Source organism: Aythya fuligula, chromosome Z (genome assembly GCF_009819795.1).
Source record: "Aythya fuligula isolate bAytFul2 chromosome Z, bAytFul2.pri, whole genome shotgun sequence".
In the NCBI taxonomy this organism is placed as follows: domain Eukaryota; kingdom Metazoa; phylum Chordata; class Aves; order Anseriformes; family Anatidae; genus Aythya; species Aythya fuligula.
In genome coordinates this window covers 25553562-25576964 of record NC_045593.1, presented here as the reverse complement: position 1 = coordinate 25576964, position 23403 = coordinate 25553562, and the positions used below count along the sequence as shown (strand labels likewise).

The following is a 23403-nucleotide window of genomic DNA, read 5'->3' as shown; positions in this document are numbered from 1 at the left end:
GCTTCAAAAAAAATCAGCTTTACAGACTAGGTTCTTCTCAGAAAAAATAAGGAAAATTAATTGAAGCCTTAAGTCAGTCACTTTTGGCATGTTAAGCCTTTGTGTGAATCCTCTCAAATATTATGAGTAAATACCTAAATAACTGCTCTATTATTTTCTATGGAAAATGTTAACTTTCCTAAGTTGACTCAGGTCACATGCACACCAGCTACAATACAGAGTACTGAACAAGGCTTCTAGTTTGAAAAGGAGGGGCGGAGTGAGACAGAGCCATGCCTCTTCCTGCATCTGTGAGCAACTGACAGACATGGGAGCTGCTGCTACGACTGTCATCAATACCTAGGCAACATCCCTTACATCCCATGTGCTTGGGCTATAACTACATCCATGTGAAAAATGTACAATATCTAAGGATGCTTTACATTAACAAGATATAAAACATTACCACTATGTTAAGCATTAAAAAAAAAAAAGTGATTTTAAGAGAGTTGTGGGGTTACAAGGAAAGAAACAAGAAAGTTAACTTTAAGCTTGTCCATTCTTTCACAACAATTACCAAGACCTACCATTTCCCCCACAGTGACTGTAAGATAGCGTTCCTTTTCTCCTTTAAAAAAAGGAGTTACCTTTACTCACAGGCCAGCTACCGCAGAGTAACAGTAGTTCTGCATATTGTTACCACACAAAAAAACACAAGATAAGTTTACTTGCTTATTTACACTGCCATTCTCCAAAAGCAAATATGAACCCCGTCAAACGCACTTCTATTGTCACTTCCTTTGTAGTAGCCCCGACATGTACACAGTTGTGTGGCAAGCTGGTCCAATTAGGCCTCATCTTTAAAAAAAACTTTTTTATTTTGTAAGTCTAACTTATTTTTCAATGTATCAGCTCCCCGAAATAATCAGATGTGTGGCCCCCTGAGGAGGACGCTGTAACACTGCAGTTCAGATTTAGATTCCTAAATTGCAGTCCAACACTAAGTCTTCTCCTACCACAATTGCCAACTGTTTCACTTCAGTGGACTTCTCACCTATACAGAGCCCGGGAATTATGCTGTAACTTATTAAATATTGTGGTTTTTTACTCAGAAAAGTAAGAAACCATCAACATAACTTTCCTCCCAGCAAAGGATCTGGGACGTTGATGACTTCCTCAGATCTGTGCCCTCCCCACGACCATATTGAGCCAACAGCCTTTGGACCCAGACAGCCAATAAAAGGGAGAGTATACCATCAGGGAAAAGGTACTATTAGAAGCAAAGTAGAAGCTTTGGGTATATATAATTTTAACTGTGTATTATTTGAACTGTGTTAGCATCATTGTAACTGGACTAATATTGAGTGGGAACTTTAGCAGCCTACTTGGGAACTTGGATGCCACATGGTTGTCACAGTATCAAAATAAGCACCCCTGGACTTCCAAGCATGACATGAATAAACAGAAGAGCCACACAAACAAAAAGAAGTTCTTCACATGCAATTGTGAAGAAACATACCAAGTTCTAATCTCTTGTTCTCAGCTCTCTCAGACTCACTGAAATTGCAGAAGCAGAGAAATTCAAACTAAGAACATGCAAGCTCATTTCAGAGCTAAAAGCACTAAGGTCAGTGGCAGACAGACTCTGAGCCAGCTCCTTGTACTGCACAACCATGTTGGAATCATTAAACTGTCTTCAGGTCCAAGAAGACACAGCCATACAACACAGTATTCAACACGTGAACATACAGGCAGGCCTGCAACAGCTCTGACTGACTGGGGTCTCCACATAGGTCATCATCTGGTGTAGACTTACCCTGTTTTCCAGTCTATGAACTGAAAGTGTTTCAGGTAGCTTCTGTGATGATGTATGAAGTAATGGTCATCTTAAGCGGTATTAGATACTACAACACTGTTAGATACTATCACAAAACTATGAAACAGCTGCAATAAACCAGTACAGAAACTTCTACAAACTACTAATGTAAGAGTAGACACCAACAAATTCTTTTGACTAGAAGAAAGAATACACACCAAAAGACAAATAAATAAATAAATAAAAAGATCTAGTTTTGCCACACTTCAGAATACTTTGCTTATGAGCACAGACATAAAACACCAGAAACTTACAAATGCAAAGATGCCATTTATCATGTTGCTGTCCACCAAAGCCAGTAACCATAACATAGGTCATGAAAGGGACCCAGAGCAAGAGGCAGTCACTAAGCCACTCAGTCACACCACACTAAAGTTACCTGGCTTAAAAACAACACATGCTCATGATTTGCTCACCACACACAATGAAAAGAAACAGGATATTAGAATCATAGAATCAACTTCTTGCTTGTAGCAGCACTTAAGAACTGCTCCCCAATTTGAGCCCAGAAACCCAAATTGTTACCTAGAGTAAAAATGATAAACCTTTATCCATTTTACTTTTTTAGTCTAAGATCCAATCTTTCAAACCTCATCAGATATGAGGAATTGTGCCCTTATTGCTTTTAGGCTTTTACTGACATAAATTAGTAAATCATAATAGAAAGCAGACGGCATGAAACCGGACTATTTAACATCCTGATCCAGCACACATGCTATTTCCTATGCTTGAGCCAGTGCAGCCTTTGTAGGTTCCAGCCTTCACAAAATCACACTGCGTCTAAACATTTCACATCAGAGCCTCGTGCTTATGGCCATAACACGAGGAATTCACACATTCAGCGCGTTACAACCAGACAAAACCGAGGCTCGTGTTACAACCCACCGGGCAGCGTCACCTATGCAACCGCGAGCCCCCCACCCCACGTTTGTTTCGAGACCCGCAGCAAGTGAGCCCCGGCGGGGCAGCCCGACCCCTGGGGGCCCCCGGGGTGGTTCGGGCCCCGGCACGGCCCCCACGCACCACAACCGCCCGGCTGCGGCAGGGGCAGGGGCAGGGCAGGGGCAGGGGCAGGGGCAGGCCTCCTCCTCCCGGGCCCGGCGGCGAGGCACAAGCACCGCCAGCCGCGGCCCCCGGCACCGCGCCACGCTCGGCGGCACCGCCCTGGGCCTCCCCCAACGGCTCCCAACGGCCACCAACGGCTCCCAACGGCTGAGGACGGGGACGGCGGCAGCGGCGGCGCCCAGCCGCGCACTCACCGCTTGACGACGCCGGCTTTGATCTTGATCTGCCTGAGGCGGGGGTCGGCCATGGCGGGCGCGGCGCGAGCCGGGGCCCAACGGCGCGGAGGCGGCGGCGCTGAGGCGGCGACTACGGCGAGGACGGCGCGGCGCCCTCACTGCGCAACACCGCCGCGCGCATGCGCACCGCGCGCGTGGCGCCGGCCTGGGCGGCACCACCGCGAGAGGGGGGCGGGGCTCCGCGCTCAGGCCTTGCAGCCCCCCTCAACCTCTCCCATCCCCCCCCGACCCCCCGGCCCGTGGAGGCGTCCGGCGGGATGGCGCCGTCTCCATAGCGACCGGCAATGGCGGGCCCCGCGGGCGCGCGGCCTCCGAGCCTGGCGGCTGAGGGGCGGGAGCGGGCGGCGCGAAGCACACGGCTGCTTTAACGGCATCTTTACAAAAATGATAACTACCTCAATGATTTGTCCTCAGTGTCTTCTGATACTATGCCCAGCACAGCTCACCTGTTTTTATTTTTTCATGAATACACACACAGAAAGATGGAGTCCAGGCCAGGTTCTGCGCCAACTTTAATACAAGTTGGCATGTGGCGTGTAACAAGCACCAAAAGGAGTTTTCCCACTGTTAAAACAGCTGAAAAGGCAATATCAGTACTGGTAGCTTCAGTCCTAGTGTGTGTGAATGGTGGTTCAAGGAAGCCCTTTCTTCCTTCATGCTAGTTAGTTGATGCTAACTACGTAAAGAGTGAATTCTGGGAAATGAAATGAAATGAAATGAAATAAATAAAATAAAATAAAATAAAATAAAATAAAATAAAATAAAATAAAATAAAATAAAATAAAATAAAATAAAATAAAATAAAATAAAATAAAATAAAATAATAATCCTGCAGGTCATTGTTTGCAAGAACTTCCACTGTATGAGCATTTAAATTAATAGGAAAAAAAATTCAACAGTTTGAACAAATAAATAAGGCAACTATGATAAATAAGATAACTACAGCTGTGCTATAGATCCTGGCAAACCTACCCACAGGCTGACAAGCTGGGCCAAATCCAACATTGCCTTGGCTGTTCCAGGTTGATGCTTGCATGTTTGAATTCAGCCGTGGTGTTAGTTGGGGCTAACGCTGTGCTCCGAGAATCGTGGCTGTAACATCTGTCTCAGATGGTCCTTAAGTTAGCAGCCTGGCAGTCTCCTGGGATCAATGGAACATGGCAGCCACCTCTCTTAAATGCCCTGAACAGCCCTCTGGAGGAACACGTGTTTCTTTGCTGTCTCTGTGGGGAGAAATAGGCCTTCAAATCAGCAGCCTAAATAAACCTTGTGAATATCTGTGATCTGGACAGAGGCTTATAGAGGTGTTCTTTCTATACGAACCTGATGCCACTTGTGCAGCTGGAGGAGGAAGGAGAGCAGTGTTCTGGCAGGTCCTTTCACAAAGCCTAATAAAATAGGACTACTAGGGGTGCTACTAAGCTGGGGAAGTGCCTGGAGGGGAAGATGTATGAGAAGTGGCTGAGATCACTTGGCTTGTTCCTCCTGGAAAAGAGGAGGCTGAGAGGAGACCTCATTGAGGTCTACAGCTTCCTCATGAGTGGGAGTGGAGGGGCAGGCACTGATCTCTTTAGTCACCAGTGACAGGACCCAAGGAAATGGTGTCAAGCTGTGACAGAGGAGGTTCAGGCTGGGTATCAGGAAGAGGCTCTTCACTGAGAGGGTTGTTGCACACTGGAATGGCCTCCCCAGGGATGTAGTCATGGTACCAAGCTTGTCGGAGTTTAAGAAGCGTTTGGACTGTGCTTGGTCATATGGTCTGAGTTTTTGGGTAGACCTGTGTGGTGCCAGGAGTTGGACTTGATGATCCTTATGGGTCCCTTCCAACTCAGGATATTCTATGATTCTATGATAGGTCAAGAACAGCACATGGCTACTTTCTTCCTTCAATGGAAACCCGTACCTTGTTGACCCAGCCTCGGAAAGTTACAGCAAGTCATTTCTTGGGCTGAAGGTGTTCTCTCAGCACCTCCAAGGCAGTGAGGCTGTCCTCTTGTGCTGCACACCCTCTGGAAATACCAACCAGTACATGTTAGCTACATTGCCACATTGGGCCTACATGTGAATTTATTCTTCTGAAATCTTCCCTCCTACGTCACATCTACATTTGACATAGTTGTTGCAGAACAAAGAACAACAAATAGCTGTTGGGAGAAAAAGCAGAAACAAAAACAAGTATTAAAAATAGTAACTCGTTTATTTCAAGTGCTGGAAGTGTTTCATTTTTAACCTTGAAACACTAACTCACCTCACAGAGACTGTTCAGACTCAGCTACTAAACTGTAAAATACATTTGTTTTCCTAAATTTAATTCAGATAACCAAACAAATGTTAATATACCGAGTATGAGCTTATATTTAAGCACATAGGATGATAACATGAAGAGTGCTAATGGTAGATGCTCAAATACATTGTAAAACATTTCTAAAGCACGATCTACTTTATGGTTAGGAAGTGTTGGTGTTAGTACCTGGAAATCATATCCTAACACTTAAAAATGATTTTATTTCAAAGAATCAGATCTGGATATCCAGGAAAGCATGTATAATGCTCTCCAAGGCAGAAACATCTTTTTAATCAAAATGTTTTTTACTTTTATTTTTTCTAGAACTCCTTTGAAATAATTTCTAGCCTAGTCAGTTGCAGATACATTTCCAAATGAATTAGTCTCCATTATGAATACTATGAGCCTTGCTGTACCTTTCAAGTGGCAAAGAGACCGTCAATCCTACCACTCTTTGGAAGCATACAGCCTTTTTGTTTGTTTGTTTGGTTGGTTTATTTTGTTTTGTTTTGTTTTTGGTTGAATATTTTTCATATCAGTTTGCAAGTCATGCAAATTAATGATGTTTCATTGGATTGCGTAGTGGGGTTACTAAAAATAACAGGACTGGCTCTACTGTTGCAGCGGAGCTGTTTTGTATTGTACCACTAGTTCATTGGAACTACAGAGCCAGTATACTCACCAGCTGATATTGTTCAAATTAAAGGCCTTACACTATTTCCACCTATATTGCTTAGGCCAGAGCGTACCTTGCAGAAGGAGGTACAGTCACCTCTAAAAGTCACTAATACCTAGTGACAGGTTCCATCTTATTGTTCATTACTAGTTGGTTTAGACAGCCTAAAAAAACTGTCTATAGCTGTGTGTGTTCACCTCAGCTGAGGACTGAGACCATTACTTCAATAAGTAAAAGCTGACTCAGCTTTTATACTATTTCATTTATCCATCAAAACCATCTGTGCAGTATGAATATAATTTCTTTTTTATTTATGATAAAACACAATCTGGAAGTTATTTAGTACTCAAGTTTTTTATTGCTCTCTGTGTGTGTATGTGCAGGGAAGGAGAATTTCCTTCCACCTCCCTAATGGGTAATGGATAAATAAGATTAGATTTTGAATAAAGGTTAGTAGTGTCTCCTCAATTTTTTGAGGAGAATGAATTAATCAGTAGATAAAATTAACCTCTGTACAGCTGGCCAGCACAAAGCTAGAGATTTTGAAGTGCACAAGAATGAATTTCTCTGGTTAGAACATACAGTGTAATATTAGTATTGTACTTGCAGTGTAGATCTGTCGACCCAATTTTTTATCAGGTGATCATCGCTGGTGAGAATGATGAACCCCACACATCTAAAATGCCTACATAGCTGTTCAGTGCCAAAAATGTAGGCAAGGGCTATAGATTTAATAATGTAGCCATAGGCATGTAGCCATGGGACAAAGATAAAAATAGGTGCGTCTGCAACATACCCATCAAACACAGTGAATCAAGAGGGAAGTAAGTGTGTTGTTACTGAAGAGGTTTGATTACACTAGAAAATTAGGTAAAGGAGAAATGACTCACTGGTCGGAAGTTGAAAAGTACTGGGGACAAAGTCTGTTCTCGTTTCTGCCTTTGTGACTTCACCAAACACAAGGGCAGATTCTGTTTTCATCTATACTTATGTGAAAGGGAAGTCGTCCATTGGGATACGGTGGTATAAAACAAGAAGGAAATCTACTCATCTAGAGGAAAATGATGTAGACAGTACAATTTATCCTGTGTAGAGAAGGCAGCAATGGTGATTCCTCAAATTTTACACTAAGAGCATAGGTTAGTAAATATCACTTATACAGTTTTAAGGAGAGTTTAACTGTGCCTATAATAAATGCTAAGCTACAATTCAAACCTTTTTAGCTAACTCAGGGCTTCTTCTTCTTCCTTTTTTTTTTTTTTTTTTTTTTTTTTTTTTTTTTTAGCAGTTTTTCCTAGCTCAGACCATCCATTAAGTGAAGAGCTGGAAGTAGTGAGGGAAAGGGGGATTTATGTGCATGCATCAAAAGGAGAATATATCCCTTTGCAAATGATTTCCATGGGTTCCCTACTTACAAATGAAGAGATATGTGATATAACAAGTCATTGTTCTGGCAGACATTACAATCATGATGTGCAGTTTTTAATGCATCATGTTACATTAAGCTTAGCCCATGGTCTAACACCATGTAACATAAATTTCTGTGAAGGGAGTAACATAACATGATACTGTCTTTTAAAAGACATACATGATTTTTTTCAGATCACCTACCTTTTATCCATGAATGCCCAATCCAAAAATCAAGGTGGCAGACAAAAGTGGAGTGAATGAGTATCCACAAACCAGAGTATTTATCTTGTGTAGTTTTGCTCATTGCTACCTGTAGTCAATGACTCCAGTCAATTTTTATGTGGTAATGCATGAGCAAAGTTGATGGACATATTTTTCTGTCACCCCCAGTTAGATTTTATTAGGGGTCAATCAAGGGAGACCTAACAGCCATTAAGACTGTAAAACACACCAAGAATCTTCACAAGTGTTTATTTCACAATACAGAGAGGGGCTCTGGTTTTGAACCTGTCACTAACTGTCATTATTTTGGTTACTTTCTTTTTATCGTGCCCATGGGACAATTTTTCTATTTTAACTGAGAGTCTCTAGCTGAGGAATATTTTAGAATGAAACTCTTGTGTAAGTAGTTATCACCAGAATGAAACAAAATGAATTATTGATTTGACAATAACTGTAATAAAATCTCCAGTGAAAAATCAAATTAAAAAAAAAAATCAAATTCAAACCTGAAGTTTAAAGAACTCACAGAATAAGGCTACATATGATCGGTCTCTTTGAAAACAAACAAAAAAAAAACAAACAACAAAAAAGGGAGGGGTAAATTTTATCTGTTAATATATATATATATTTATCTTCTCATTGAAAGCTTCAGGATTTTTGAGGACCTTTTTATATATGTCTTGTAATTGCTTTTCAAAGTGTGCTCTATTTCTGTGTGATAAGGTCCACCATTATCTTTATTTTTATTTGAATCCTTTCCCTCGTAAGATACAAAGCAAAACATTCTGAAACCTATGGAAATCGACTGACATCTGTGTGGGTTTGACTGATCACATGCTTCAGTGCAAAGTTTTAATACCAGCAAAAGGGATTCCTCCTTTTTTGGCCACATCTGAGAACCACAATTCTTAACAGATAATGAACACTAGGGATAATATTCTCCATTGAAGATACAGTCTTTGCCCATGTTCAGCAGACCGGAACATGTTACTAGCACACAATAGCAGAGAACTTTAAAGTAACTGGCACCAGGAAGGCAAATGATGCTAATATCCTGTATGATGACACATGATATTCAGAAAGTCTCTCATGAGTCAGTTAAATAGGAAAATGGTTTTTATAGACCATGGTATCAGAGCAAGAAGTATTTAGAAGGTCTAAGGGACATCAAATATATATGCTTTTAATAGGGCAGCAGTTCTTGTTGACAGAGATAAACACACTGTCATGATATAGTTTGACACTGTAAAGCAACAGGTATGAAATCAAAATACATTGTCATAAAAAAATCTAGCACTATATAGTACTATTTTAGCACACATTAAATAGTATGGAAATTGGTGTATTGTGAATTGGCAATTGTCATAATATGACAATTTCTGGTGAGTTCTTGCAGGAATCTGTTCAACAGACCTAAGCTGTTCAATTTATTTATTGATCTGAGAGAAAATATAATATAATTGCTAGCAAAGCCTGTGGCTGACACAAATGTTGGTGACGTTGTAAGTAATAAGAACATATTAGTTCTGAAAGCAATATGGATTGCTTGGTAAAATAAACTAACTCAAGATGCGTAATTTCAACACAACAGAAATCAGGGTCATACATTTAAGAGAAAAGATCTTAGGTCAGACTTACAGGGTGAAAAACCATGATTCTGTGACTTGGAAACAAGTAAACCTGGAAAGAACGGATGAGTTGTGAGGGCTGACCAGCTGAACAAGAGCTCAACTACAATGCCATGGCTCACAGAAAGCAGATATCATCCTTGAATATAAGGACAGGTCATCATTATGTGAGAGTCTTAGTATCCAGCAATATGAGGCTCCAACTGGAATTGCATGACCATGCTTTACAAAAAGCTTGTAAAGCTTGCAACAAATCTACGAGAGTGGTACAGTACATGAAGAACATACTGCACACAGAAAGACACAAGAGGTTGTGAATACTTAGTTAGCAAAGAAAAGAAGAGATTTGGTCAATCCGTAATCTACTTAGAGAAGCAATGTCTGGCAGCAGCAAGTTCAGAGCCCAGCATAAAGAGTGAGCAGTAGGATGCAATGACAGGAACCTCAAATTAGTCAAAATTAGGGTAGAATTAGGGGGACAATTTTTTAATACTGAACAATAACTACCAGAAAAACTACTAATGGATGAGAGAGCTTAAGACATGTAAGTGAAGATCATATGGTTTCTGGAAGGTATGTTTTAGCTTAACTGCAAGCAAAGGCTCAAGGCAGATATAAGCATGTGAAATCTGTGCAGGGATTTAGGCCAGACATCTTAACAGTAAGTAATTCACTAAAAGTCTTGTCTAAACTGAGTCACTATGTTCCTTTACCATTTTCCCTTAATTTTTCCTCATTATTATCTATGTGTTTTGCCTGTTACCTTACATTCCTGCACAACACTTTCGGCCACTCATTCAGAACAAAACTTAAGATTGGAGTCTTGCTCCTATACTATAAATTTTCTTATGGGGAAGGAAGACAAGATAGAAATCTGTTTACTTCTCTTTTATGCAAAGGACATGGAGGTGTGGGAGAAGCTAGAAATAATTACAAGTAAACATCACACCGTAATTATTATTGCACTGATGATTTTGCTAAAATTAGCCTGATTAAACCAGCTTAATGAGATTTTCATATTTCTAGCCTTCAGTGAGGAATGAAAATGTTTCTGTTTGCAGAAATATAATTTGTTGGTTTTGATATATATAAAGCTTTCAAAGTACATACTGGAGCAATCACTCCTTATCCAGGAGAAAACATGAGCATATCAGGGAACTATGACCTTGAAATAACAGCTATACCTGAATACACTTTAGGAGCAGGTCTCGTCTTGCTTTATTTAAGCTGCATCAGGATTAGGTGTCTAGCCTGTTCCTATTAGGCTTCATTTACACTGAAGAGAAAAACATCTCTAGAGTTCAGCTCATGTTGGGTTTCTAAAGCTGTTTGGATGATTTGTCATGTATAAATGACTGAGGTTACATGAGATGAATCCCAGACTACTGAACGCTTAAATTCAAAGGGTGAGCCCCCCAGTCCAAGTCTTTTTTTAATTCTGGAGACGTTGACAGTTTGTAGGCATCCAAGTTTCCAACAATGACCATGGAGAACTTCTTTGTCACACACATACACACCATGACACACCCGTGACTACTCTGGAAATCCCAGGGATGCTTTCAGTCACTAGTTCATCTCTGGAGTGACTGTTTGCTGTTGTTTTTACTGCACAGCTTAACAAAATGTACCCTGAGTTTAGAAGAATGTAGTCAGTGTACACTTCTCCCTGATAAGAGAACAACCCCAGTGGGAGAACAGAAAGTATCTGGAAAACAGTCTTTTTTTTTTTTTTTTCTCCTTTTTGTGTTGTTGTATGTTTCCTACAATAATTCCATGTGTCTGACAGAGAGAGAGAAGAGGGACAGCCACCTCCCTGTGGGAATATATTTCTATGCAAAATGATAAAACCTCAGCAGGTGGATTAGGGAGAGCTCCTGTCTTAGAAAGTCCCCACTTACCTGGTTGTATTGGTAATGTCTTAGGAGGGCTTCCTTGGCAGAGAGGGAATTCAAGTGAGGTGAAAGCTTGAACCACTGACCTATTGGATAAAGTAGGGGTACCAATGCATTTAAGCTTTTAAGGAAAACATGCAGCCATTTAAATCCATTAGAGGGTTCAGGCAAGGCATCCTGAGTTGAAGGAAGTACCTGAAAGTAAATCAGAGAAGACCTTGAGAGGCCAAAGTGAGATGGTAGGTGTGCTTTTCCCACTGGTACTTTCAGCAGCGCTCTGTTTGGTTTCTAGCTGGAAAGTTTTAATGCTCCCGTGGCTGTACTGGCAGCCCAGGAACCTGGTGTGAATGCTGGGGACTCCTAGACATGTTCAGAAGAAGTTAGATTATACATAGATATATATATTTAATTTAAAATCAAACAAAAAGAGACAAGAAGTCACATTAAGTGCCCTAAAAATGGAACAGTGGAATTGGATTTAAAATACTGATAAACTTTACTAAAGCTTAGATTTTGTCAGCATTTATTTCACTCTATCAGAAGATACTTCTCAATGTCTCAAATATAGATACCTGAGGAATTAGTGCAAAAAATGTTAAGGTCACCATGGACTGTATTAAAATACGCCTTCAAACCCAGACGTTTATTATTTTTTTTCTGCCTTTACTGTAAAGCTATTAGTTTTTGCACTTTTCAAGTGTTTTATTTTACAAAATCCTCATTTGTTTTTGATGTTGGTTTTATCTGAACTAGCAGATGCAGCAAATGATTTTGTCTTTTAATTTGTATTGCTCATGCAAAATTCAGAAATCAGTTGAAAGGTGAAAATGCAGGACTCTTTTCTCTTCCAGTATATTAATAAAAATAAAAATAATAATTAAAAAAAAAAAAAAAGATAGGACTGATAAAACCCCAGTGGTGATGGGTCAGCTTTTCCAAGATATTTTGATGCCTGGAGATGGAGGCAAATGACCAGTGAGAGTTTTAAAATCCTTCCTACATATTAAATGCCTAACTTCTATTGACTTCAGTGGGAGTGAGGCAGTAAGACGTAGAAGTACTTCTGATAATCTCACTAGCCATTTATCTGCATGGTAGATATCTGACTGTTAGCTCCTGGAGAAGGGAAATTATCTCTCATTTCACTAAATAACATATCCACTTCATTCATTTAATAATCTGGCTAGTTTTAAATACATTTCCTTTTTATGAGGAAAAAAGTGATGCCATATGTTTTAGTTAAATGTAATTAATTAACCTAGTTCTATAAATTTAAGTTTATTTTTTGTTGTTTCTACCCCAATGCATTTTGAGACAAACCCCAAATAAAATTATCATTTAGTAAAGAAAATTTTGCTATTTTCTGAGATAGTATGAACATAAAACATAAGCATCTGAACAAATTGCAATAATTCTCACTCTTTCACTGTGTATATTTCTATGCTAGAATATAAGATATTGAAATGTATCAAATATACATTGCAAATACAGTTGCAAATCAGCTTGTGTTAATCATCATGCCTGTCAACGAGAATGAAGATAATTACTGAGTACAAATTCAAAGCAAAAATAATATCGTCTATTTAAATAAAGGTTTCCTTCTCACTGATTTTAATCGTGATTAAAATTGGAAGCTTAAATTACTATGAACAGGTAAAGACTAATATGGATCTGTAAGGCATGGCCCTGTGAAACACAGCCGCAGTTTCTTAAATCTGTTTTTTCCAGCACCACAAGAAATGATGCATCTTGTTCTCCTGTTTGTTCTCCCAGATCTGTGTACCTTAATCAATGCAAATGTAACAAGGTGTAAGTGACCTGCTCTCCGAGTTTATGAGTACCCTCAGCTCTGTTGCCAGTATATCATAGGTAATGTTTGCCGGCAGTAACCTATAATTTTCAGAGCCTTTTCAGTTCTATGTAACTCTACCCATGTGAGAGCTGGGCCCTTTTAGTGCCTGGGTTTAATTCAGAAGTTTTCAGAACCTTCACCACATTCCTCCTCTATGCCTGTCCAGCAAATTAAGTGTTACAGAGGGGAAAGACAGAGCCCAAATCCCAGACCATCAAGTTTAGAAGGGTATATACAAGATACAGCTCATAGATATTAACCCTAAGATCTACAAAAGCCTTAAATGTTTAAAATGTGCATAAAATGTACTAGATCAAATCATAATTCAGAATAATTTGATGAAAAATAACATCTTCTTTTCACTGACACTCAGACCAAAACATTTTATCTCATAGTTTTCTACATTTTGCTGTGTCTTGCTGGGAAAGCTGGGAGAGGTGGGGTGAGTGAAAATTTCTTAGTTGAGTGCATGTATAATGAAACTTGTGTGCATAACTTTTTTGTGCCACTCTGAAAATTGCTTCCTACTGCATTTCTTTGAGGCTAGAAGAATAACCTTTATATCTCTAAGGATTATAAAAGGCCTAAAGTAAACATTTAATGGAATGGAAACAATAATGTGACATCATTCCAGTAAATACAGCTTTGTGCTGTGCAGCTTCTTTTACAATAATGGTGTTACTTAATCATTTATTGGTCTTCTGAGCAGCTGCAGGGGAGGGAAAAAAAAAAAAAAAAAAAAAAATTAAACCAAACCAACAACAGGTGCACCTAGGGACCTGCCTTGTTTGAGAGTTGAGAAATGTGCTCAGGTTTTCTATACGAACATAGAGCTGAACACAGCTGGGTTTGCTTGGCTGTATCTCCTCTGTGCAAGCTCACTTTTTATGTATAAGTGCATGAGTGATTATTTACCCTAAACCATCTAATTAGAACCAGTGGTTGACTCCTGGATTCCCCAAATTGGTTTATTAGTGTTATAAAGCCCTTGTTCATCCCCCTCTGCCCCAGTGCTCCACTGATGCCCGTTTCTTCTGTGCAGAAGAGCCCATGGGGCAAGCAAGATTCCCTTTTGCCTTCCTCTTTGTGTTGACAGAAGAGTGAGAGGGACATTAAAGCTGTCCTCACTGGCCTGGCTAGCAACCAGCTACTCATCCTTAGCACCTTCCATTAATTCTCATTTTCATTTGGTTGGGTGTCACCCTACACGTAGTGGCATGAGAATCCAGAAATGCTCAGCCACATTTCTGAGGGTACCTGGACTGTCATAGTGCTCAGTGGAGTTCATCCACATCACCATGGCCATGCTGGGATGTGAGATCAGGTGGGCCAGGGAAACACACGGACCTGTACTTGCTGGGGACTTCCCTGGGGACTGGTAGGGTGTCTCTGCTTCAGGAGCCAGTGTAACTGTCGATACATCAGGGCTGTCTATACCAAGGGATGATTTTCCCTCCCTCGGCTCCCAGGCACTGGCTGCAGGATGTGGTGCAAATGGAACATAATGGTTTCGCACTCATTTTAAGATAAGAGAGCTACAACTCAAATTTTCTCTTCCTTGTCTCACCGGAGAGCTTATATGTTAAGAGCACTTGTATAAAGTTGCTGGAATACAAAGCATGTATTATTTATTATTTTCATGCTTACAGCAGTTTGACAGAAGACAAGAGGAGATGACATTTGAAGGGAATATTGGAAAGAGAAGAGCTACATTAAAAGATCATGAGGTATGCTTTGTCAGCTAGTTCCTGTCTGTACACTGTCTTGATTAGATGAAATGCATGTGTACATTTATTCCATACCAGAAATAAATGATGGTGGTACATAAAGGTTTTACAAGTACAACTTTGGGATAAATGAACTACTCAGAGGTGGAAATGTGAGCAATGATATAAACTATGTACCTCACTGTCACCTGTTTTGTATCTTCCACTTGAGTTTCATGAAAAATGGCTATTGAAATGTTTCAAAAAGATTTTTACAACATTTTCTTTATTTGGAATCCTTTACTCCTCCACCTGCACAGCACAAGGTATTGACTAGTAGAGTTAAGCCAAGAGCAGAATCTTGCTGATATCCACCTGGCTCAGAAAAGCTTCATTTCACGGGATGGTTATATTAAGACCTTTTATGATGAGAAACTAATATGTTATTTGAAAAGAACTGGAAAGAGGAGAAGTACCTACCACAGATTCACTAAGATAATTTATTTTAAAGAATTTGCTTTGTGTTGGGGATCCCAAAGCAGCTAGCTCTCTTTGAGTGAGGATTCCTTGCAGAAGGAGAGAAAAAAAATAAAAAAAATAAAAAAATAAAGAAAAAAAAAAAAAAACAACACTGTGGCAAAGCTTGAGAGCAGGCAGGCTCTAAGGGACAGATCCTTATCTGGAGTAAATTGCTGTAGCTCTCCTGGAGTTATGACAATTTAGACCAGCAAAGAGCTCCCTTTTGAGCCCTATACTTGTCCTTTTGGGAATCAGACTAGACCATTTCAACACATATATTGGAGGAGATGTACAATCTTTGCTTCTATTTATAAAGTGTAAAAAGAGGCAATCTCTTCAAATTGTGGGAGTTTATCTTGAAGTTTATATGATATTCTTTCATAAATTGCTGTTGTAGCAAGAGATTGAAGCCATTTATCAGCAGGTATTGGAGATGTTACAATGATGCATTATGATACATTTAGCTACCAATATTTAGCTATCAATATGATACATTTATCATCAATATCTAGCCAATACTACCAATGATTTAGCAGGAGAGGTTAGATGAAAATACTCTGATGTATCATTAGGGAGACAGAGTGTCTGGAATGGAAGACTCCAGTATCATTTATATTTCTTGTGTTACTGTGTCCCAAAACTGCATCACTGCAGACTAGGGGGATTTTTCAGAGTGTGGCTTTCTTTCATGAGTTGGAGTTTTGTCTACATACTCAGAAGTCTGCACAGCTCTAACTCCTCAGATTACAGCCAGGTGACTGATTTTAGCATGGATGTTTGCAAATGAGGAAATTCACAAACTAACTGAAAAGAATGGGATTTGGGCATAAACAACATATTTTATTACTGCTCAAGAACTTGTGTTGCTATTTACAGTCATACAAAGGGAGCTAAATGCTACAGGATTGTGTTTTAAGTTTTTTGTTTGTTTTTGCTTTTACCAAACAACTTACAAAAATATTAATGACCATGCAAACAGTCCAGAAAATAAATTAGCACCTCAAATCCTGAGTATAAGGCAAAGGATGGAAAGAGGTGACCAAACATATGTGTCAACATGTTGGGTAAACTGGACTCGTGATGATCCAATGGAGCTGTAATGTCCTAAGTTGCCTTTCCAAACCCTCATTCACTTTTTCGTGGCATTTCAGTTCATAGGTGAGTAGGAAGCTATAAAGAATAGCTAGCTACCCAAGAGCCCACCATTTTGTAACTGAATATTAGAGAGTAAAAAGCAGCCAACCAATGGGGAGAACATTGCAAAAAACAGTTCTGAGCTCTGGAAGCAAGCTCAACAGTTTGGCAAGGACAGAAATAAACAGCAAAGAAAGCCTCAATACTTTGTACACACACTGAGACCACAGCAGGTTCAGTGACAATTGATCCAGCTGAAGCTCACTTAAGATACTAAAAACGTTGTTGTTCACAATAATGTTTGTCCCAAATAGTCATTCAGAAAACAGACAGTCAACAAGATCCCACATTGCTGTGATTCCCAGAACAGCAACTCTGAGATAATTTTTCTACAACTTCTTTTCATTTAGTTGTGTTGAGGAGAAAAGAAGATGTTTTCGCTAAGTTTATTCACAGTTCTCCAAAATCCCAGTTTAGTCCCAAAGTCTCTGAGTGCCTCAGTTTGATTAAACACAGACTTACTAATGAATAAATTATTCACACAAATTTTCTGTGACAGCTGTTCAGAAACATGAGTCTCAAAAATACTACAAAAATCTCAAAATGACCTGGCAAAACTGGCTGAATAAGCAAGTTTTATTTCAAGTTTTTATTTCATGTTGATGAAATAAAACATAAAAATGTAAGGAGGAAGCATCCTTGTGTATAGCTCAGTGAAGTTCTAAGCTCAAAAATGGCTGTGCTCAACAAAAGCATGCAAGATGTTTGGGTGTATCTGAAACTGGATGATAATAAGGCAGAAAATAAAATGTCATCTTATTTTACGGCATTATAAAGACTTCACCTCCTCTGGAATACTGTGCTCAGTTCTGGTCACTGAATCTAAAAGAAATGTTAGCAAAATTAGCTTGTACCAAGCAAAAGAGCGCAAGACAGTTCAGTGTGCTCCCTGCTGAGCTTCACATAGCTGTGGATGTAGGATCCGTATTGCGGTATCTGTCACGTTAGAAGGGCAACTCATTTTCAGACAGCCTATTAGTATTGTCTGCACCTATGGTGCTGAAGACTGGTACAGAAAACTAATTTGTCTTCCCAGTACCTACCAGGTAACATCACTGTGCTGGGATGGGTGGTGGCGGGCCAGGCTGATAACTTTGCATTCACTGCACTGAAGGTAGTTGTGGACTGCAGCTGAATCTCACTGCGTGCCCTCACCAAAGCACAATCTTACTTCCAAATAATGGAAAGGTGAGGTAGATTAAACTTAAGCTTGAGGTTGTGTATGGGTTCAAAATAAAGTATCGGAATGTCCCAGAAGAGCTGGGGGATGAAAAGGATTGGAAGGGAATGCAGATAGTTACAGGCAGGGGAAACATCACAGCAGAGAAACACTCAAGGGATTTGGGCTAGTTTTCCATGAAAGAAAGGGCACCAATAAGAGAGGATGCGATAAAAATAAAAAAAAAAATAAAATAAAATAAACACATTTAAAATGAAAATAGCATATGTAAGACACTTTTCTTCCAGTTTTACAATACAAGTGCTACAGGACAGTGAAACTAGAAGGCAGCAGTGTCAAAATGGTGAAAGAAAATTTATTTTCTCCTGGTAATTAGCTGAACAGTCAAGCTCACAAGATATCAGTGGAAGCTAGAACAGCACTAGTCAGAGAAAGAGTTGAGTCACTGCTGGGAAAAAATAAATGTTATGTATCAATGCCAAGGGATGACTTTTGGAAGAGACATAGAGATTGATTTCTGAGGTTCAAGCTAATCTCCAGATACTTAGGTAAGCTATGAATGACTCTCATGTGGGACACATGAGCCCACAATTTCTTCCTGTTCACATCTCCTAAAGTAGATGCCACTATGATCCTGGCCTAGCCTGATATTAATGACGATAATTAATTGCAGTGCTAGTCTCCTAGTCGAAGTGACAAGTATCTGAAACATGGGAAAGGAGGACCAGTTTAGTGCTAATTTTGGGAAGAAAGGACAAATTGTGATAGCTGAGCACTTTCAGTTGTGAAGAAAAGTCACTAAAAGGAGATTTAATCATGATTTATTATGTGTACTTGATAAGTACAAGTATTTAGTGCAACACCAATTCACTATATAAACTATGGATCCAAATCTTTACATTTTTATTCAAGTAAGGATGCTTTTTATGCCAGTGGGGATTGATCCCACAGAAGAAAATTATGAAATCAGGCCAAAAAGCCTAATGTGACAATTTATACTGGCCTGACACTGAGGTCGGATTATTACGATGAAGTGACAAAGAACATTCTTCTCAAAATGGATTAAAAAACATCCAGGAATCATAGGCCAAGCAAGAGAGACCCAACAGATGCAAGAAAGCACGCTCCAGGATGCTCTACTCTCTCTGGATTTCCACCACATGCTTCCTTCTAAAGACAGCACAGGAGACAATTGTGACACAGATTTATGATACAGTCAAGGCATAAACCCACAAAATGTCCCCAGGTCTCCTAGTTTAGTCAAAGCCATCGTCTTCACACCAGTATTCAAACCTCAGATATGAGATGGATGCAGTTTCATCTACTGAGGTCCTGTGATATGAGATGAAGGTCACCATCCACATGGTGTTAACAAAGCAAAATGAATGCAGTCTGATGTTATCTCACGTTAGCCTTGTTTTTAAGTGAGTTAAGAAAAGAACTGACATTATTTTAAGAGAACTTCTGATCTGATTAAGTTGTTTTTAGTATAATTGGAAAAGCGCTAATGAAAGGGAAGAGGCAAAAAAGAACAACAGATCCTCAGAGACATGCATGCTAGCATTTAGTTAGAAAAATTTAAATCAGTAATGAACAATTCAGGTTTGCTGCACACATCTCTAAAAGATATATTAAAACACAACTCTCTACAGCCTGAATTCTTTTCTGTAACAAGTTAAATCAAAATGATGTCTGCATTCTGGTTTTTGAAGTAGAATTAACCCAAATACTTACAAAGATATAAGTTTTCTTTGATATTTTTCTAACACGTAGTTTTCTACCATATTTATGTATTCTTAAAGCAGAAGCAAGCAAACAAACAAACAAAAAAAACAAAAACAAAAACAAAAACAAAAACAAAAACAGAACAACAACAAAAACAACCTTGATTAAATTCTGTCATGGAGAGTAAGTGTACCATCCTAGAGCCATCCTAGAGCATGGTTATATACATTATATTCACCTTTTCTCACATAGTACAATATCTGTTTGGATGAACTGTGGTATCTGAATCAACAAAATACCATTGCTAGAGATGATTCAAATCAGCTTTAGATCTGTGTTGTGTAAAATTCACAACTTTCTACTTTTAAGATTTTTTTCCCTTTCCTTTATTCCAGAAGAGGATACACATTCAATTTTAGTAAAATAATCTTTTGGTATATCTACAGGGACCATTTCTGATATAGAATTAAATTGTGGTGCAGACAGAATCTTTATTACATTTACATGACCCCATAAAGATAACTTTAATAGTTCCCCATAGAGCAAAACCCTCCTTAATTTTGTTAATTATTTTCCCCCGGTTATGCTTAGCTTTGTCTTCTAATACAGTATTGATCTTGATACTGAGATCTGTCAAATACTTAGCAATCCACTTAAATCCCCATTGGGGAAAAAGCTTTGAGGGACAGATCCTAGACAGAGCTGGTGTTTCAGAGTTGTTCCAGTAATCCTGACCAGAAATCCTTATTTTCTGTCAGCCTTTTTTTGGAAAAAAAAGGATCTAAAATTTAGGAAAACTGATTCAAGTGGATGTCAGGCCCATCCTTCCCTGGTTACCAAACATTCAACAAAGTCAAGAGATGCCAATGCTGAAGCCCTGACAGGAGATTTCCACATACAAAGGGGCTGGGGAGAGACTTTGACTTAATTCCCTCTCTGCTTACAGCTGGTATTTGATCAGTGACAGTCACTCTGGCTACATCCTTTTCCTACACAAACTGGTGAATTAGGGGGCAGTGCTGCAGCAGATTTTTGTTGCAGGGTGATCTGCTTGTGGTTATCTACTACTCCAGTTCTCATCTATATTTTACAATGATAAATAAATGCATATTGCATTACAGAAACAAAGAATTGAGTGTGATTTATATCTAGAACATACGCAATAGCTTCTTAAAAAATGAATTCTGAGTCTTTGACTGGTGATGCAGGTGATAGACTGCACAGCCCCACAAAAGAGTGGCACAGAAGGGAGGAGCCCATCTCAGTTCATCTGGTTTGTTGGCCCTCAGTGAACACACATCCTTAGCAAAACAGAAACAAAACACTTGGTGTAACTGCCAAACTGACAATCTCATCTTGTGCCTGGAATTCCCAGGGGTATCTAAGGTAGCTTTTTAGTTTGCAGCAGGAGTGCAGTTTCAAAGTGAATTTTCCGACCGTCACCACTTGCTGTGCAGGGCAGTGTTAAAGTGCACAGGCTGGATTCCTTTGGGATTGAACAACACCAGAAGATACACTCTGATTGTTAATGAGTGTTTGGTCCTTGGGACCTAATCCAGTATGAGCCCATCCCTAAAATGTCTTTAGTGTGGACGCAGGTCCTTCAGTGCAGACAGTTTCATCCTACACATCTGCACCTGCTTCACTGCTTGCTAATGCAGACGTAGCAACAGAGATAAATTCTGCTAAGAGATATTCTTGGTGATTGTTTGATAATTGGAGTAAGTAGCTCTAATTAATTTCTATGTTAAAATCCAGGCGCAGTCTGCTATCTAGTGTCCCATCCCACCACCCCTTCTGTCCATGGTATTTCCATGTATACACAAGCAGATATCCCAACCAGAGGCGCAACTTTATCTTTTTTTTTTTTTTTAGATTGAGCTATTGATATTCTGATCTGGAAATTAGGTAATAATGCAAGAACACAATATCAAGACAAAAAAAAAATATTGTTTGACCATACATTATCAGCTGAATAAGAAGTCTAAAAAGATGTATATTCCTTCCACACCACGTCAGTCAGGATGTTTTTGTGCAGGTGTCTGCTCCTACAGTTCAATGAGTTCACTCCCATGTGCCTATATGTTTATTTATTATTAGTATTATTATTATTTTTTTTAATCTGTAACATCAATAATATGGAGACTGTATTTATTTGATCTTTAATTACTTTAGACCAGTCTTTCCTCCCATAGGAGAAAATACACCAGCTTGGAGTGTTTATAGTAAATTATCTGTATTGTGTCAGTCTATTTCTCTTTTTAGAGTTTTTGTTATTTTAAAGTTGTGCTGAAAGTAAAAATTCACTTACCACCTGGCAACAGAGCAGAATTAAGTGTAGAATTGGTATCATCTCCACAGATTCTGCTTTGCTGTTTTGTATTCAGCCTCCTTTGAAAGAGCGCAGCTACTACCAAAAGAAAAAAATGGAGCAATGTCCTAAAAGCAATAGTTCATATTGGACTATCTGTTTCTTAACTCACATAGAGCAAACATTTAGAAGAAACAGATACCATAGACTTTAAAATATTAAGGAGGAATTAAAGGATCTCAAGTAGGAGGAGAGAAGTAATTCATTTACATTTTACATTAAACAACAATATGACCTTGGTGTCAGCAAATATGAAAAGTTACAGCTGCTACCAATTCCCTTCTGTATTCTGAATACCACTGTTTTTGAATGAAGAGGGTAAAAAAGCCATTAGAAACTCTTTCTGAGTGACAAAGATGCACTATGTCTGCTAAATAAATTACTAGGGGTGCGATTTTACAGTGCATTCCTCAGGGTAGGTATACAAACACTCATATGATGATGCTGAAGCCAGAGGCACACCCTTCATCAGAGCAGAGCTTGGGAAGGTAACTTTTCATGCAGCAGCAATGAAACATGTGTCCACAACCAGAGCACCACCCATGGATATTAATAAGATTGCAAGCCCTATGTTTATTCCCTATGCAAAAATTCTTCTTGAAATCAAGCATGTTCTTGACTACATAGAGACCCTGCCAGAAACTCCTCCTTATTTCTCTCTACTGAGAAAAAAAAAAAAAAAAAAAAGGGGGTGAGGGAGTTGCGGAATTTTGCACATGAGAACTACTAAGCAGGTCAATTCATCTGTATGGTAAAATTACCTTTTTATTTTTATGGTTTTTTTCAGTTTACACAAATGGAATGGAGCTTCATGTATAACAGTGAATAAAATATTCAAAAGAGAAACCAAAGCACCTCTTTTTACAGAAAGTAAAGGATTTTCACCACTTTTGTTTGCTTTAAATCAGTATCCCCACCTGCACAAACATCCTGCCCTTACATTTCTGAATAAGATAGGAAGAATTTTTTATCTGTAATTGTACACCGATGCTGCACCTTCCCCACTATTTGCATTATGTAAATAAACAGCTTCTAAAAACACTTTTCTCCTCTTCATTCAAGGTAACAGCTATTGAAATCAAGAAAAATAGCAGCAGCTGAAAGTTTCAATTTAGCAACCAAGTCATTACTTAAATGAAAAATGAGCTTCCCACACTTGAACTCTACCACTGGATTAACTGTGGTCTCTGTCTTGCTGACAGTTGAGCATATGTGACTGCAGAAATCAGACAGAAAGCCCACGTGAACAGAGTCATGCAAGTGTTGACATAGGGTTGAAACTCCCCTGAGGTGTGTTTTTGTAGAATGGCAAACTAAAGTATAAGAGCTACAAAAACCTTTCTCGTTGATATTTATATTTTTAGGAAAACATAATAAAATTCACTACTAACTATATGGAACTGCAAACAGATTACTACCACGGGTATTGTTAAGAAAAATAAAAAATAAAAGGCCTAGATGAGAAGCTCCTAATGAATTCCTTCTTCAGCTCCATTGCATCAGGCTGGCCATACAGCAGACCTTGTGCTCGCAAACTGCTGTCCTTGTGATGTATTTCGTGGAAAGCCATCAGAAAGCATTGGCTGAT

General features: G+C 39.1%; 1 protein-coding gene across 1 annotated transcript in view; it reads right to left on the bottom strand.

Annotated features, from left to right (window-relative positions):
- The window catches only part of TBCA (tubulin folding cofactor A), a 35109-nt gene extending 31884 nt beyond the window's left edge, over positions 1 to 3225 (bottom strand). The window contains exon 1 of the mRNA XM_032206487.1: positions 3115 to 3225. Coding sequence (XP_032062378.1) covers positions 3115 to 3167 — 53 coding nt within the window. The 5' untranslated portion in view covers positions 3168 to 3225. The remainder of the gene's footprint in view (positions 1 to 3114) is intronic.
- Between the last annotated feature and the right edge of the window lie 20178 nt (positions 3226 to 23403).